The following is an 18,102-nucleotide window of genomic DNA, read 5'->3' on the forward strand; positions in this document are numbered from 1 at the left end:
AAAAAGAGAGGATATCCAGTTGGGAAAGAAAAGAAAAGAGTGAGAAGAAGAGGACAATTGGGAGAATATGTGTCCATTCATCTCCCAGATTACACTGAAGGGAAAAGATAAAAATAGTGGGTGGAGAGTAAGAAGATGGTCAAGTTGGACAAGAAGCGTTCCTTGTTTTCATAGATTAGGCTGATTTACTTATTAGTTCATTTCTTCTTTTTACGAATATCAGCTTTCTAAAATTCTGATAAACCGATTTTTACATGTAAAATGTTTCTGAATTCCCCTGATCACTCCAAGTTATTTCCATCTCCTCTAAATTAACCTTCAGTCAATAAGTATGTCCCATTCATCTTATCCAGATCAAAACACTCAGCTCTAATTTCAAACATTAAGCTTTTCATTTTCTGAGTCCGCTCACAGAAGTCCATATCAAAATTATAGCTTGAAACTGAAGCTTCAGCTATATCTGAACTCTCAGATGGTCTCTAAATCTCCAAACCATTCCATTCGTCCTTACTATCCGATTTCTTAGCCTCTGATCACCTTCTCGTTCTTTTCCGGATTTCCCGTCCTCTCATAAACCGTCTCCACCTCGATTCACACATTCCATTCTCCTATTTACTACCGTATCCAGAATTGCCCTTTCAATGTTTTCATATCACACTATCCAACAAACACTCCGTTCCTCCAGATGATCAACCGGTTTTTGTCATCTTCTGTTTATTTTGGCTTCGTCATTTCCATCATTTTATCCACGTCATCTGATGCCAAAATAACTTCGAAATGCCGTGATACTGACATGAACTGTGCTGTTTGGGTATGTTATGATGTGATTGTTAGTAGGTCACAGGAAAAATTTCAGGTGGCCACGAATTCTTCCGATTGTGAAAATGTGGAATTAGTGAGTTCTCATTGTCAGAGAAGTTGTCAAGTCTGTGGAGAACCGATTGATCCAAGTAAGAATGGGGTGGAGTTGACAACATTTTATGGTGCATACATACCGTAAATTCTCTAATATAGCGGCGTTTCCAGCTTCGTTCTGTCGTAAATAATGTGTCAAAAGAAATTAAAATGTTATTTTTGCCAAAAAAAATTTAATCAAAAAATGTTTCCTCTCCTAGAGAGTCAGTGAAAAATAAACCGACCGGCCGGTCTATTAGAGAGTTTACGGTATTTCGGGTTTTCCTTATTGTGTAGTCCTGAAACAGTCCAAGATGAATGAATCTAGCTGATATGGAATCTGTTATTCTCAGAATACGATGTAAAACTTCTTCCACCAAAACTGAAATCAATTGCATGGATGGTTGGAAGATGGAGATCAGAGTTCGGAGGAAAAGCCTTCTTTCCGACAATTCCCAAGTTCACATACGGAGAACAAGTTGATATTACAATTGCAGATAATGCAGAAGATGCAAAGACTCCGCTGTTGAATTATACGTTAGTTTCACACAAAAACGAACAACTCTTTCCACTGTTTTCTCATTCCAGAGCTTTCGCGTGGGACATCAATATGCCTGATGGGGATCCAACTGAAATTCATTCTGAAAATGGATATATTGCAGTCGATTATGATAAAGAACAAGAGAAAGAATACGTTTCATTAAATACAGCAATGAGCAACGGTAAGAGAATCGAAAGATCATGTGGCTTGTGCAGCGACAAAACACGAAAATCCATCTGAGTCAATAGTTTCTATATACTTTTATTTGCAGGGTTTATGACCATTGAAGAAGGAGAATCAGGACCGAATCAAGTCAAATTTCGACTGCAGAGAATTGGAAGAATAAGTTTCTCGCATGATTCGGCTGTGAGAATTGTTAGTTTTAAATGGGTGAAGAGGGAAAGAAAACAAAGATTTCAGATGTTCCGTGAGTGGACTCTCCTTGATGAGAATCGTTTAGAAGCACGTCTTCTGATGACAACAACAATTACAAGAAGACTAATGGAGCACACTGCAGTCATTTATAAAAAGATATATCCATGAGAATACGGTTTCATTTTGTAATTTATTAATTAACAGATTCGGGTTGCAATAAATATTTAATTTTCAAATGATATATGATTCCAGATACTTTTCTCGACAGTCCGGAGTATCCAAATTTACCATAAAGATCTCGAGATTATGAATTGAGAGGATGAGATATCTTGCATCCAAAATAATTCTAGAAATCACTTCAATCAATTCTTCTTTTTTCAAAGCATCAGGGTAGTCTAATCGTAATTTTATTTGACATATAAACAATCCTTCTCTCTCGATTTCTCCGTCTTTCAAGAGCTCAGTGAATAACTCAAAATTGCTGATTCCGTAGTTTATGGATAACTGAAAAACACGGAATTTAAAATAGTTTTCGACAAAGAGGCTCCTACCAGATCGATAATTTTCACTCCCGACAAGGTTGCGAGATAATCAGATAAATGAATAATATTAGTGTTGTTAGATGAATTCAAATACTCCTCCAACTTCTGATATTCGGAAAATATTTGAGAAGAATTCCAATGAGTTCCGAAGAATTTCGAATCTTTTGGAAGGTTATCAACTAGTTGTTTTTTTGTTTCCTCGCGTGAGATATTTCCAATTGTTACCACTGTATACGGCTCCTAAAACGAGATATTATTTTCTAGAAAATCGGAGAGAGCGCCTACTTTCGTAGAATTTATGAACATGTTATAACTCGGTACTCCTTTCATAATCTCATCTTTTGTCATCATTTTAGCAACAGGAACTTTCGAAAACTGAGTCTCATTCCTACATTTGGTCACAGCAAATCTCGTAAAAAACCATGTCTGAAAATGGAGATTAATACTCATTCAAAATTAAACTTTGTACCACTTGATCCTTTTCCATATTATTCTGCATGCACGTCTTCCATTTAGCAACTTCCAAATCAAAAGGAGATAATAATTTATCCGTTTCGTTTACGAATTGAGACATTTCTCTTTCCTCAAATATCATATTCAAACTTCTTTGACGGGCGAAAAACAAGAAAATCAGGAGAGCAATTGATATGTATAATCGGAGATTTCTTGCATGGGATGGCATTGGAATAGAGAGAAAATCAACTGATACTATTACTAACTGATTTTTTGTACGTGTTGACTTAATAATATGAATATACAATTAGGAAATCTAGAGATCAGAAACATTGAATGGACACCGAAAATGAATATGTAATATATATTTTGTGGAATCATTACTTTTTTGGAATCAACTTATGTGGATATTCCTTGACTGTAACGGCTTATTCACCTAGACCCAGACAAATAACCTTCGAAAACTACAATAGCCGAGAGATCTGGAAAGAAACATTCAAATGTTTTCCAAATTTGCATGAAACTGAAATGTTCATAAACCCATTTATCATTGAAACATTACACAAAGAACGGATAATCAAAGGACTAATAAGGGAAAGCTAAACAATCGAAATCAAAACTTATTAAAAACTTTAAAACTAAAACTTATTCAAAAAAACCTCGCAAAATACTTCTCAACACAAATCGGATGCTCAATATTAATGAAGAAAAATCGGTGATGAACAGTTGCATAAGAGACCATGAAGGCATATCTTCCGTCTTCTATAATTGTATTCATTATCCCCAAAAACTTTGTTTTTCTCTCTTCATCCGCTTGATGAACTTCTGTATTCACTTGACACACAACTATCCCATTTTGATCGAACTCCGCTCCACGAGCCATCATCGGAAGAATATCATACTCCGGTCCTTCGTTATCCATCAGAAATTGATCTATCGTTGATTCCTTGACAAACTTTTTGAAGAAAGTGATGATGTCGATATGAGGCATCACTTGTTTTATGTAGTGACCTGAAATGAGACATTTTCTGAAATAAGAATTTGATCTAGGTCCCCTTTGAGATTTCTCGTACAGTAAATCACATTGACCACGAATTCTGCAGGAAACATGGAACGTGACTATTTGTAAAGTATGATGTGTGCTCAACTAGAGTTCGGAAGACCCCTACATGGATTGTTGAAAACTAGACAATTTTTTTCGAGTTGTTTGATCTAGTTTCCTACACAATTGTAATCTTGTTTGTTTAAATTCGTGTTTAGTAGGAAGTATACTGTAAAGTAAAATATACACCGAGATTCCGGGGGAGTTTGCAAAATTGTACTGTTGAACAATCGGAAACGAGTAGTAAAAATCAAAAGACGTCGATGCACTGTTGCAGCTTTTTGTTGGAAACTGGAAATCTCTGGAAGGCAGTTAAGCTGGCAATGGCTGAATTCTACTCTCGAAGTTTGTTGATCTCGTTTGATTGAGAATAACTACAGTTACTACAGTAACCCCGCTCACCATTCTTGAGAACCAAAGCTGTCGAAACATCTGTTTCCTTTCCAACAGCAAATGGGAAATACAATCCAACTGGCTCATAAAGTTCTCCATTTCCCTTGAAAATTGGGTCAGCAGCAAAGAATCTTGATCCAAACGGAAGAGTATTCTTGAGTGTTGTCTCTGCTTTCACATCCAATCCTATTCCGAGAGTAACGACGACACTTGGCTCCTGAAACCCATTCATTCGTCTCCAGATTCAGATGAATTCTTACTTGAGAGGGACTGTAGACGTGATACTTCATTTCATCCTTGTTTTTAACTCCAGTCAACTCGATTCTCGAAAAAGAAGTCTGATTTCTGCATTGATTCGTTGCCCGTTTAACCCAGTACCACATCTGAAACATGTTCATTCGTATTTCTCAAAGGCAATCGGATTTTTAGTTGAAATCTCTTACCTCCTTCGGTTCCTGTCGGCTCTTCTTCAATTTATCCGAAAAACAAGTTCTCCATTCATCAGCTGCAACTAGAAATCTCTTATTCCTTGTCACCGGAAGGAATGCAGTTCGATATGACCCCAAATGTCCCTGAAATGGGTTGTTTTCTTCCAATGGACTCTGTTAAAAACTCACATTTCCTGTGTACTCCGGATAAAATAACAGGAAAAATATAGTGAAACAGAAGAATAGAATGATGAATAACTTGAGATTATAGAGCCATCTTGTAGACATGTAGGGAGATTCTGAGAAAGTGAGTTGAAATGAAATGAGAAAAGAGGAGAAGAGTGTCTTCTCTCTTGAAACATGACAACTTTATGGTTCAGTTTATTTCTCTCCGAGAACAAAACAAGGATTTTAAAACTTTTGCAAGGTAAGTTTATGATCTCAATGTGACAGAAAATTGAAGAGAAATTGAATTTGTTGTCCTATTGAGGTTAGCTTTTGTTGTTGCATTTCTTTGTTTTCACTTTAATTCTGGAACTGTGGTTTTCAAAATTTCTGAGAGTGAGGTTAGTTCTAGTGCAACGGAGGATTAATATGACAGACGGGTTTGATTCCATTCTGGTGTAATACATTTTTTGACAATTTTGGCTTATAACAGTTTGTGCTAAAACGTCATCTCTATAGTCAATCCGAGGAGTTTCTCCAAAATCCGTTTTACAGTATAATAAGGAAGATATGGCCTTTTGCCTACCGTAAAACCTGTAATAGAGGCGCACACGCTAACAAGAGTTTGGAGCATCCTATCTCGGATGTCTTTGAAGATATCAAAATTGATTCAACTGAAAAAAAATTCTATGAATATTGAGCTACATTTTGTTAGTTGACAACTTTTTTATATTTCCTCTAGGAACTGAGATACACCGCTGCGAACAGGCACCGCTAGGTGCGCCACTATTCCATTTAAGATATCATTTGAACGGGACTGTTTCTCTTGATAAAGTTATAACAGAGTACGAGACGGGCATGAACTTTCAAAAAATACATAAAAGTATTTTCTGAACGAACAAAATTAAAATCATATTTCTTGCAGCTACAGTAGTTTTTCTTCCAAAGTTTTCTAAAGCTTTATTGCAGTTCAGATAGTTACTCTGAATCGTAAAAAAGTTCAATCCCCACAAGACTCACCATTGGTAATAACACGAATCATAGTAGATCCGAAAATGAAAAAAATCTAAAAGTTTAGTACAATAATTCTCTATCCGAAACTAGACTTTGTTACTCCTAATCCATTCATCTTTCAATAGATCATTTTGACAAATTCCTTGATTCCATCTGTTCAAATATGTCTCATTTATCGCTGTATCTGTCTGCAAAATAACACTCTTTTTGTTTGTTTTCATTCGAATTCAAATTCATATTTCATTTATATAAATTGACTATCAAAAATAGTAGATTTAATGGGTGGAGAAGTGTCGAATGAAACAATGAATGATGGGCGGAAAATATGGCTTTTGAAATTTCAATAAACATTTTCTTCTTCGAAATAAGTGACATCCATTGGGCATTGTTGTGCAAAGTGATCGTTGCCCTGTTGATTGGAAAATTACAGAAATTGAGCATTTTGAGAAAAAAAGAGAGAGAGAAGGGAAATGCAAAAGTGACTGGGGGAGACGGGTTGATATGGCGGATTTTTTGAGTTTTTGTCAGTTTTAAAATGCGTAGAAAATGGTCTGAATTTTTGGTTTGGTTTTATATTACAAGGGACGATTGGCAACGTAAAGTTAGAGAGAAACTTTGACTTTCTGGATTTTTCATATACCGAAATTCTTCTTTTTTTTTTTGAAAATACAATTTTTAATGGAAATTTCAGCATTTTTGAATGAAAAGAAAATTGTCTAGACGGTTGCTAAAAAGCTGAAGAATGCTTACGATAGTTTTAAATTAATCCAAAAGTAGATTCTAAAATACTACAAAACCAAGAGTTCCTCTCAAACAATACAAGCCATCACAGAAGACATTTGAGACAAAGAGAAAGAGAAAAAAAAGAGAAAAAGAGATTAGGCTGGAGTCAATGCATACGTATTATTATAACACTTATGACAGAATGGACGATGATCAACTTCTTTGAATGTTCCCTTTGTCAATTGATTATTACAATACGAGCATCTGAAATGTTCCGGATGAAATTTCCTTCCCATTGCTGCCACACATCGTCCATTAATTGCTCCACGACATTGAGAACAAATCGATCCACGAACTTCATGATAATGTCTCTCACAGAGGGGAGTTCCGTTGTGTTCGAAGAAGTTTCCACCGTTGAAATTGGCTTCGCAATGCTGGAAAAGAAGAGAACAATCGACATAGAAATGGGGAATTAGGTGGCACGCAGAGTTGATAAAAACAGGGAATGAGAGAGAGAGAGAGTCATGCTTAACTAAATTATGGTTTTTAAGAGATCTAAAAAAATATTATCTGAAAAGATTTCCAAACTTCAGAGTTAGGTACTACGACTGTGCAAACTTATTAAATTATTCTGATTATAATAGTCTCGAATTGTGAAAGATGTCAGTACCCTAGAAAACTAGATTGTCTGTCTGTCTGTCTGTTTGCCTGTCTGCTTGTCTGGATTTCCAAATATCCATATTTTAGTTAATTTATATTAATTTTAGTTAATTTATATCTGTGGTGTTTCTAGTCTCATCATAAGTTAATAAAATATGAAAACTCTCAAATCCCAATGCAAAAAAAGAAGACACTATACGAAAAGCCACGTGGTTTCTCTATTAATTCAATGTTTCTCGGCACTTCACACAAACTGCCATTTCCACAAAAAACAAATAAATACATGGGTAAGAAAGAAATAAATAAAAACGAATAGACGAATAGACACCGGACACAAAACATACCGCACATTCGGTTTTCGATGGTTTCTTTAAATCCGACTGTTTTTTTTCGTTGAATTTCCGTTTGGTTCAAAATTTGAATAAATAAAGATACCTGACAAACAAAGCAATCCGGATGCCAATGAGTTCCGAGAGCAGTGATGAAATTGGAAGTGATTGGTTTAGTGCATCCATTGCATTTCGGGGCGAACAGGCGGAAGAAATCACGTTTGCAATAGGTATGTCCGTTCTGAAAATTATAAAATCTCGAGGAATTTCAGCCGTTTTTTGACTGGATTTAAAGACACAAATGTTTTCTAACTTTGTTCTACCGAATCTTCCAGAAACGGTCTGGGAAACAAAGTAACGCGGAGAAGATGTTTCACGATAATTTCGGGAAACGAAAATGTATTACATGGATGTCCCAAAATTCATGACTACAAGATAATTCTCTAGAACAGTTTCATACAAATTTTAAAATTGTTTTCCAAAATTCAAACCTTCTCATGGAATCCGTCCTCCCCGAACGGTTGGTTGCATTCAGCACAAGTGAAACACTCAATATGGAAGTTCTTGTTCATCACATTCACACATCTCTGAATATATTCTGGAATTCAAGAGTCATTTCACTATTATTCCTCACATCAGTAATAGCACGATGACATCCTTGACACTTTGGACTGAATTGATTATGGTAGTCTTCCTCGCAGAAAGCACGTCCGTTTCTCTCGAAAAACGGACGTTGGCCGAGTTCAGTTCCACATTCACAGCAAGTGTAATGCTCTGGATGCCACATTTTTCCGAGGGCGATCACGACCTGGAAACTCAGGATTCCGAAAAATTCATTCAAGTCTATGAGCTCACTTGTCCGATAATTGGTTTCCCACAAGCAGCACAATCTCCCTTTGGAATTGTATTCACTCCATGCTTTGAACTCAATTCTCCATTCATTGTTCCGATCATTGAATCCGAATGCAATGGGTCTCGAGATGGAGACCGCCCGTTCGATCTCTGCAATATTTTATTACATGCCATAAGTTTTTATGAGTTTCCAGTTTTCAGTTTTCGTTGCGAGACCCACAAACAAAGTGTTCTGTTTATTTGTCAACAAAAGCATGGATGTGTGTTTTGGAGGACCAAAAAAAGAGTATATTTACTTATAGGTATGATGCTTTTTCATTGTATTGAACGCAGAGAAAGAGAAAAGAAAACCGAAAAAAAAGAAGATTGGGTGATCAAAAATTGCTCCGCGGAGTTGCCAACTACTGTGAGACCTAGCATGGAATATAACCTATTCTATCAAAAAGAATACAATTCGAGAAAGTTTGCTCTGAAAATTATCAGGTTTTGCTCACTCAAAATCAAAAAATAATCGAAGCGATTAGATCTTGTGACTTGACCAAATACTCACCACATTTTCAACATTTTCCAACTTATTTCCAACAGAAGTTTTGCCAACTTGAAATTATTTTAAAAGACGTTTCTAATAGTAAACATATTAAATGAAATATTCGTGTTATTCTGATGATTCTGAATTATAATTTAAAATATTTTAAAAAACATTCATTTAATTGAAATTCATAGATTTTCATGAATCTGAAACTTTTCAGTTCAAAAAAATCTAATCTAGTCAAAATTCGAAATCCGGAAACTTATCTGTCTTTCTTGGTATCCTCAGATCTCTTTATACGATCCGGATATTTCGAAATTTCGTTCGAATTCTCATCAAAACAAACCGTTCAAATTTCATTTTCTCCCACATGTCATCCCACCCTCCGAGATTCAAAAACCCAAGAGAGTTCGTCTTTTTTTCCTGTAGTTTTTTCCATCCCATCATAGTTTCACCTTCATTTACACCCCCGCTTTCATCGCATCTTTTCCTTAACTAAAGAGTCTTCGGGTACCGTATTGTTTGCTCATTTCTCTCCGTCTCTTCCTCTTTCCACACTATTTTCACATGTTTCCACGTAAACGGGGGCCACGCGAAAAGAAGAAAAACGAAGAAGCATAAAAGAAGATTTTACAAACAAAATTCTCTTTTTTTGCTCTCTGCTACTGCTATCTCGGCGCCTTCTTACTATATTGTAAATGACAATGAAAAAGTAAAAAAAGAAAGCAAATAGTAAAAAGGAAGAAGGATTCAGAAGAAGAAGAGGAAGAAAGAAGTAGAAGAAGACTTCTGGATGGTCATCCGAATTTTATGGGAAATACACTTGCATTTCGGATTAATGGAATCCATGGAAAAGAGAGAAAGAAATGAGCAATGTATGCAAATCAAACGGATGTTTTGGAATTGTCTGGATAAAGTTGAAATGACCGAATGAGACTCTTTCTGGCAGATAGAAAAAGATGAATTGAGAGGGAAATAGTACTAGATAAGTGAGGGATGGACTTGTTTGCAGTACCAAGTTGGTATGATTACGGTAATTACATTTTTGCTTCGGTAAATAATCTGTTGTAATATTTTGTTTAAACAACAAAATTCCAGAAACTGATTTGAATTTTTGTGACTAACACAATGATTTTTTGGTCAAAAAGTATTTCTCTTTTCCAAATACATGGGTATCTCAACGAATAAAATAAAATATTTCAAAATTTCAAAAAACAGAAAACTTACAACATCGGAATAGGAGTGTGCTTGAGATGGTGGTCCGAGACTCTTGCGGGAACTATAAACAGAATGATGTTGTTGATTGGAATGAGTATTTTGTGCATAATTAGGTGCATTGAAATGGTCAAGCCGTTGTTGAAGTTCGCGCATCATCTCTCTTGGGAAGGGGATTGGAAAGTGATAAGAGAAGAAGATTTCACTCTTTTCTTTTTTACAAAGAGTAGGTACTCCCGCCCTATCTCTCAGCTCTTTTTACTCTCAGATAGTAACAAACAAAGAGAGAAAAAGAGAAAACGAGGGACTGATCGGGTGAAAAGAGAGAAAGAGAAAGGCTCCTCCTCAGAGGTAAAATATGATTTGCGACACACGGGAGAGCTCCCGAGAGGCGAGGGAATGTAGCAGTAATATGCGTGTTTTAGCGTGTGTTATTAGTCTTTTTCTACGTAAAAATGAGTTGAAAGTGATTGTTTGTGGGAGAGATTAAGAGGCGCAGATGGGTGAAGAATAATACACAAATGACCTGGAGAAGGGAGAAATTGTTCAAGGTTTTTTGAAATGAGAGAAGGTTCTGGGGAGCTCTAGCTGCAGGGAGAGCTCATGGGGGCTTGACCATTTCAACGATGATTTGGAATCTGGATATGTTGAGATTGGATTTCAGGTGTTTTTTAAACTATACTTTTTAAAACCTAATTTGCAAACTTGTCACGGGCCGGGATTTTAATTTTTCTCGGCCCGGGGTTTGTTGAACTAAATTTTTTGAACTAAATTTTGAACGAAATTTTGAAACGTTTTGAATTTTTTTGTATTTTTACAAAAATGTCGAATTTTTGAGTATACTTCGAGATTCAATCAAAAGCTAGTTATGCATCAAGAAATTAGATTTTTGATGTGAATTCTTTTAAAAAATCAAAAAATTCTGTCAAAAAATAGTACCTTTTCTTGAAGCGGGACAGGCGGATTGAGGCGGGCCGGCCGGGCCGAAATTTGACAAGTTTGCTAATTTGTTCTTTTAAAGATGCCAAGATTGCTATTTTCTCTTCAAAACAGGAAATCAAATCTCAACATAATCCATTCCAACTTAAACTCTACCTAAGAAAATACTTCAGCTAGTTTGTTAGCTCTGAAAGTTGTTTAAAAAGTCACAAAAAACAAGAATACCTGGCAGCACGAATTGGTTCCTCAACTTGAGACAAAAGACTTTGAACACTTGGACGAGAAGAACGACGTGAATAGACGGGGAGGTTAGGTTCTGGTCCATTTTCTACAGAAAAAAGAGACATGGACAAAAGACAAAAAAGACGAAGAACAAACCATAGATTCTTTCGGGACTTTTCGAATATTCTCTGCCTTCTGAAGCTCTTCTTTTGTAAATTGACACATTTCCGTTACTGAAAACACATAGATATCCACAGTGTTAGTGACAGAGTGTTAGAGAACAGTGAACATTTAATTTCAAGAAAAATAGGATATTCGTTACCTTTGAGTATCAAGAGTTCTCTGGAGATCATAGGTTTGATCGAAATCATCACGACTTTGTGAACGACGATCACTGATATGAGCTCGACGGAGAACTTCTGTTGTATGTTGGAGGTCAGAGAGAAGTGCTTCTGAAATAAAGATTCTTATTAGTTTTTGAGGGTTTTGGTGATGGGTTAATCTAATGAATCTGGCTGGTGAAACCTTGATTTCTCAGTAATTTTTCTCATGAGTCTAACTTTATATTTCTCATTCAAAAAATCTGATTGAATCCCATTCCAACTATGTTTTTGATTACTTTCGGAACTCCCATAAATCTATTTTCAATTCATAACCGTTTTCCGCTTCCATTTCTTTTCAATTTCCTTTCCTAAACTTTACGCTTCTCTGATTCTTTTCAAAAGAGAATTCGTTTACCTAGAGCTGGTTTGACAGCATCGGCAAAACGATCGTCGCTTGGCATTTTACTGAAAAATCGGATAGAATAGTAGTTCAGTAGAGAGGAAGGAAGTACATTGGTTGGTCCAAAAAATGTGGAAGAATGTGAAGAGGAAAAGTGTCAAAATATGTGTGAGTGAGTGGAAGAAAAGGGCGGCATTTACTAAAGGAGAAAAAAGACAAAAACGATAAAGAAGAAAGAAAAAAGGAGCAGAAAGAAGGAGAAAAGATTCATGGAGATGACAAAAAAAGAAAGAAAAAAGAAGCATCTGGAGAATAGAAAACATAAGAGGAGAAGTGATGGTCAACGGATAAAGTTAGAGAATTCAATGATTCTCGTTGAATTCAATGTCTGGTGCGCCTTCGGAGCGTCTATTTTCTCATAAATACTCATGTTGGAGTATGTACTGTGTTTTGAGTAAGAAATTGCATAACTTTTATATAGCTGAATCTATCTCAATTTTTAAAAATTACTTTAATTGGACAAACGAAAATTTTGAAAGCCGAACAAAAAGTATCAACATATTCAAGTTTAATCTATCTTTCTACCTTACATTTCCTTTTAATTAATGATCACTTCAGACTAATTGGAAACAAATCACTTGTTTCAATTCCTGTTAGTCGCAGGGAGTTCAGATTAATTAGTTTAAAAGAACAAGAAGAATTCATCAGTGATTAGTTTTGTAAAAAAAAAAGAAAAAGAAGAGAAAAGAAAAAGAACACTAAATCGAGAATTCCAAATAGAAATAAAACCTTCTGGTTCAAAGATATGTTCCAAAATCTCTTCTCTTCTCTCTCCCGAAATCCCAACAAAAACAAGGAACCAACAACTCTTCATCCATAAAATCTGGACCCTTAATCTTGAGAGTTTAGGTTTTTCAAAAAAAGAGATAGAAGAAAATGGGAAGAAATAGTGTGAAAGATGAAGGGACTTAGACAAAAGACACATAAACGACACATATTGGCAAAAAGAGCGCCAGTTTTTGTTTTTGAAAAGAAGAGAAAGAGATGAAGAAGACACACCCACCAACAAGGAATTTCGATTGAATTCAAAAAGTTGAGGATAAAAAGAAAAGGAAGATTTGAATTGAGATTTATTGGAAAGTTCCGAAATAAGAGGGATGTCGAAAGGGAATGTTTCATTTGGAACTAGTAACAACTTCGTGGAAATGAAAGGAGGACGGAAGGGTGCAGATTAAAAAAGATTGGATCTTCTGAAATGAAAGTAGAACAGTTCAGAGAAAATATAAATAATTGTCTCTCATTTGAATTTTAGGAGCAGAAACTGGTGATTTGAGAATAGAATCTTGATAAAAACAAGTTTGGCAAAATAAGGAAGAATCTAGTATGAGATTAAAAATTTGGCTATGGAACTCAACTATTTTTCTGATTTTCAGAAAAAAAACCCCGTTTCTATAAATACTACAATAATCGTACAAATGATCACAAATTCAGAAGACAATAAAGTTTTTAAAATTTTAACAGTAGGAAACTCAGGGAAAGACAGTGATGTGAGATGATTCATTGTCTTGATTTCGAAAAATGCAGATCTTACAGAACACAAAAAAACTCGTATAGACCATGATAAAATTCGTTTGAAACCAACTCTAATAATGAAATATTCTTAAAGAAAACTCAACAAATAGTTTGAAAATGGTTCATGCCAACCGATAACTATTAGTCAAAGATAAAAAGTGAAAACTCCTTGAGAAATGACAGTAAACGAGGAAAAAAACGCGTCAAGAGTTGCGGAATGTGCATGCCTCCTCACCTACTTTTGATGACAAGTTTGCTTCGGTCGGATATAAATAAAATGGTTAGTACAGAAGAGAAGAGGGAAAGAGAGAAAGAAAAAGAAATCCAAATAAAAGGTTTCAAGTAGTCGAAAAAGAAAGAGTTTCATCAAGGATATCCGAAGGGATCAATAAGAAAAAGTGATTGGAAGAAGAAGAAGAAAAAGAATGAAATCACAGCTGTTCGTGTTGCTAAACAGACAAAATGTGGCATGTGAGAAGAAGTGATAGGTGGGCGGAAATAATCATAGAAGACGAGGAGAGAGAGATTTTTGAGGGACACGATTGATCTGAAGGAAACAGAAAACCAAGAGAGAGAGAGAGAGAGAGAGAGAGAGAGAGAGAGAGAGAAATGAAAAGAGAGAGCAGAAGTTTCAGGAAAACGGAAGGAAATTAGAAATATCTGAGCAACGAAAACTGTTAGACTTTTACAAAAACGAGAAGACTGCTATTTACGATTCCACATAAAACCAATACATCTTCTGAGTTGAAGACTTTTATAGAACATTCAATATTAACTTCCAGCTTTTCCATTTTAATTTCAAGAATTTTGGTCTGTTTTCAGAATAGTCTATTTAAAAAAAACCGAATTAATTAACCGATTGACTTCTCAATTTTTTCTAAAATTTTGTAAACATAAAGTCTTCGGAATCATGTTCAGATCTCTCAGTCAATAGTGAAGCTGGGGGGTTTTCAAGCGATTTTGGAATCAAGAAAAGTGAAAGCTTGTTAAGAACTTTTCCGTTTTCCAGCAATTCAAATTTCATCCTAAACCGTATCTGGAGATATAAGAAAAACGTTTTCCAAGTATTATACTGTCTGATCTCACGAGTTCCTTTCTGAAAATATTCCAGAGACATCAAAAGAAACATTCCATTTTTAATTGACAACTCATCTAAATCAAAAAAGAAAACAGCTGCGTGTTTGATTGAATGAGCAGATGGTAAGAAGATTGAAGGGGACACCTTGAAGAGAGAATATATCAAATATCAAATTACATTCCAACGCAATGAATACTCAGGAATTCATGTTGAGTCCTCGAAGAATATATAGGAAAGGTTAAAGTCTTAGCTTTTTTGGGCGGAATGGAGGAAAAAAATTACGAACTTCCATGGTAAGATATATGATATTCAAAGGTTTTTTAACTTCGAATATTTGAAACGTTTATAAGGTTCAGAAGATAAGTTTCAGAATTCGAGGGCAGTGGAAAAAAACCGGTTGAGAATTTGAGATTGTTTTTAGTTATTCGAGTCTAAAACTTCTGAAACACTGAATTCAGACAAGTTTTCATATTTCTCAGAGTTCAATCGTTAGTTTTCAACTGAAGCGCATTGTTTTTAGTTTCTCACCAGATTCCAATCGAGAATAGAATTCTCGACTTCAAGATTTAAATTTGTCAGAACCAGAATTTCCATAATTTTATCAGAAGATGAAGAACTCACCCAGTCGATCTACAGCTGTTGACATCTTCCTCTTCTTTTTCTTCTTCTTATTTCCCCTCCAACCACCGTCGATTTGTTTCTGAAATAAGAATAAAACCAATTGGATTCATTTCACGGATTCATGGAACAACACAAAAAAAAACGATTGGAATTGTCCTTGAAAAAACGAACGCTTCATATTGTAATTATACCTATACGGATGAGTGGCATGACGGGTAGAAATGGGTAAAAAACGAAGAAAAAAGTGAAATGGAATGGAGAATGAATACCGTGGGAAAAGAAGAAAGAACTCAGAAAATGAAGAGAAAAAGGAAATGGAATAGAGTGTAAAAAAGAGGAAGAGAGAGAGAGAGGGAAATGCACATTATAATGATGTCGACGTCATACAGTACCTGTTATGTCTACGTCTCTCACAAGCCTATACTATTTCTTCGGTTGCTCGATGCCATTCAAATGGACAGTAGAAAAAAGAGCAAGCAGAAGGGGTAATCTTGATGGAAAAGGAAGAGGAGGAGATGTGGTAAAAAAAAACAAATGGACGGGTAGGTACAGTACTGATGAATCATTCAAAAAGTGTATAGATGAGAGATAAGGGAAAATGAAGAGACGGAGAGAAAGAGAAATGAAGGATGGGTGGAGTAGAAGTTTATGTTTTCTACTGTTTAGTGGCAGAATAAACATTTGTATATAATTGGAACAAATGGAAAAAAGAAAGAAGGAGAAGTGATGATGGATGATTTGAAAGGTTTTGAACGGAGGTTTATTGAGATGGTGACCCAGAAAGAGATTAGAAGAAACTAGAAGTTGGTGGTAGAGGTTTCGGACTGAAATAACATTTAAAGGATGAGTAATGGACATCTGGACTTACAAATAGACATATGCTTATTTCTGTCATCTCCAAATCTATATATATATCCTAAAATCTACAACTTATGTCATATATTTTGAGAAAGAACCCAACCAACTGGCCAAATTTGAAAACACATAAAATTTGATATTCTTTTTTCTCTCTCTCTCTCCATTCAAATTTGTTCCATTTGTGTCCGGTTTTGTTCATTTTTGGAGATAGACATCACTCGGAAAGAATCAAAATAACTCGTTCTCTTGTCCCTTTGGGAGTTGGGTTTTTCCTTTTTCAGAGGGTGGGACGGAATCATATTTCAAGTTTTTCTGGGTTTCTGAAGAGTCTGGTTCACCGCGTATCGGTCCAGATACTTGAGCGATAATTTTTCGCTTTTCACTGTTTTTAATGAAAAACTATCTATTTTGGGATTGTGTTATGATTCCATATGTAACTATTCTATCAAAAAACAAACACGGTCTTAAAAAGGGGCGTGGTTTCAAACAGCGCTCTTGTACTATTCCATTTTCACCGCGAGATCATAGTTTTCAGTGAAAGCATTGTAAAAAAGGAAAGGTCTTGCTATACAACAAGTATGAATTTTAAACAATATGAGCTACTCAAACAGACATTGTAAGTACACTATTTTACAATGAACAAGTCAAAATGAATTAGAATATTGTCTGTTTCCTAACCAAAAACAGACGGTCCAAATGGTAACGTCAGCCCGAAAAAAGGATAGAAAAGTCAACACTTGAAAGGTGAGAAATAGAAATAAAAGGTAAAAAAGAAAAAGTCTCGACACTCGAACGGAAAACCGCCGTTTTCCAAAAAGAGTGTTTATTTTCCCAGTGACTCACCTGAAAAAAGGAATAATCTTTCTTTTTTTTGAATCAATGACTTTTCATTTCAACGACTACAGTTGTATTCAGAAGACGTATTCCCCTCTCTCTTTTCTAAAAGTGCAACGGAAGTGTGAAGCCAAAAGAAGTTGGAGATCTTCCGCCCTCTCGGATATCTTCGGGTGGAGACAAATTGAATCAACTATACCAAATTTCTGGAGAAAAAGAGATTTAGAAGAGAAGAAAACAAACAAAAGTGTTGTTTTTTAGGGTTTAGACTTGCTCATTTGTAATCGATATGCATGTTTTATTCTTGAAATAGTAGAAAACATTGGGAAAAACATAAAATTGGAGATGAATAAGTAATGGAAAAGAAGACTTTTCTGGGATAATAGAGATATAGAGGGGATATAGAAAGATACAAGAAGATGAGGAAGAGGAGGAATAAAGATGGTACTTAGAAGTAGTAGGTCATCAGATGATAAGTAAGATAACGATTGGATAACAATAAATGGAACGATATCGAATAGATGAACAGTTACTATCTGGAAGTTCAGAAGAAATTTATCATCAGAGAGATTATTTTTAAGGATGCCCAGAGTCGCGTAAGAGAACATAATCCCGTCTTGGTTCAATTCGCCCGAACTAAAATATTGAAAAATCTTTGTCGTAAATATTGAAAAATCTTTGTCGTCATCATCTTTACCATCATCAGCAGTCTCATATTCATGGACACGGTTTTTCCAGACCATAAAATGATTGTGTTTTTCCTAAATCTACGATATCGTGTTACTATCAGTAGAGATGACATTTTATAATATTTATCTCAATCATTACCGAAAGAATCATGAAAATGTTCACTACTTTAGAATACATCAAACAATACATATATAAACAGCCATGATAAAGGGGGAGGGGTGAGAATGATATTATCCATTTACGAATTTGTCGATCGACAAAGGTGTGCTTTTTTCAATGAGTTTGCGATTCGATAGCGGATAATAATAGGTGATAAAACAATGAAAGGGATGAGTGAACCATTTCGGTGA

General features: G+C 35.3%; 4 protein-coding genes across 4 annotated transcripts; 1 reads left to right on the top strand and 3 right to left on the bottom strand.

The window, feature by feature from the left end:
* Window positions 1–685: 685 nt before the first annotated feature.
* GCK72_010654 (uncharacterized protein) lies at window positions 686–1,978 on the top strand (the record flags this gene model as incomplete). The annotated part of the gene is made up of 6 exons (XM_053727974.1): window positions 686–811; window positions 857–950; window positions 1,248–1,431; window positions 1,483–1,616; window positions 1,707–1,810; window positions 1,856–1,978. The coding sequence occupies 6 exons, from the start codon at window positions 686–688 to the stop codon at window positions 1,976–1,978; spliced, it is 765 nt and encodes a 254-aa protein (XP_053587551.1).
* Window positions 1,979–2,041: 63 nt separating this feature from the next.
* GCK72_010655 (uncharacterized protein) lies at window positions 2,042–2,703 on the bottom strand (the record flags this gene model as incomplete). Its single annotated transcript, XM_053727975.1, has 3 exons — window positions 2,042–2,314; window positions 2,362–2,592; window positions 2,638–2,703. 3 exons carry the CDS (start codon window positions 2,701–2,703, stop codon window positions 2,042–2,044), a joined length of 570 nt encoding a protein of 189 aa, XP_053587552.1.
* Window positions 2,704–3,454: 751 nt separating this feature from the next.
* GCK72_010656 (uncharacterized protein) lies at window positions 3,455–5,016 on the bottom strand (the record flags this gene model as incomplete). The annotated part of the gene is made up of 5 exons (XM_003110922.2): window positions 3,455–3,816; window positions 4,310–4,517; window positions 4,561–4,683; window positions 4,744–4,872; window positions 4,918–5,016. The coding sequence occupies 5 exons, from the start codon at window positions 5,014–5,016 to the stop codon at window positions 3,455–3,457; spliced, it is 921 nt and encodes a 306-aa protein (XP_003110970.2).
* Window positions 5,017–6,785: 1,769 nt separating this feature from the next.
* Window positions 6,786–12,160, bottom strand: GCK72_010657 (uncharacterized protein; the record flags this gene model as incomplete). The annotated part of the gene is made up of 10 exons (XM_053727976.1): window positions 6,786–7,064; window positions 7,726–7,860; window positions 8,111–8,206; window positions 8,254–8,427; window positions 8,475–8,621; window positions 10,228–10,279; window positions 11,380–11,482; window positions 11,533–11,609; window positions 11,699–11,828; window positions 12,115–12,160. 10 exons carry the CDS (start codon window positions 12,158–12,160, stop codon window positions 6,786–6,788), a joined length of 1,239 nt encoding a protein of 412 aa, XP_053587553.1.
* Between the last annotated feature and the right edge of the window lie 5,942 nt (window positions 12,161–18,102).

Source organism: Caenorhabditis remanei, chromosome III, assembly GCF_010183535.1.
Source record: "Caenorhabditis remanei strain PX506 chromosome III, whole genome shotgun sequence".
Lineage (NCBI taxonomy): Eukaryota > Metazoa > Nematoda > Chromadorea > Rhabditida > Rhabditidae > Caenorhabditis > Caenorhabditis remanei.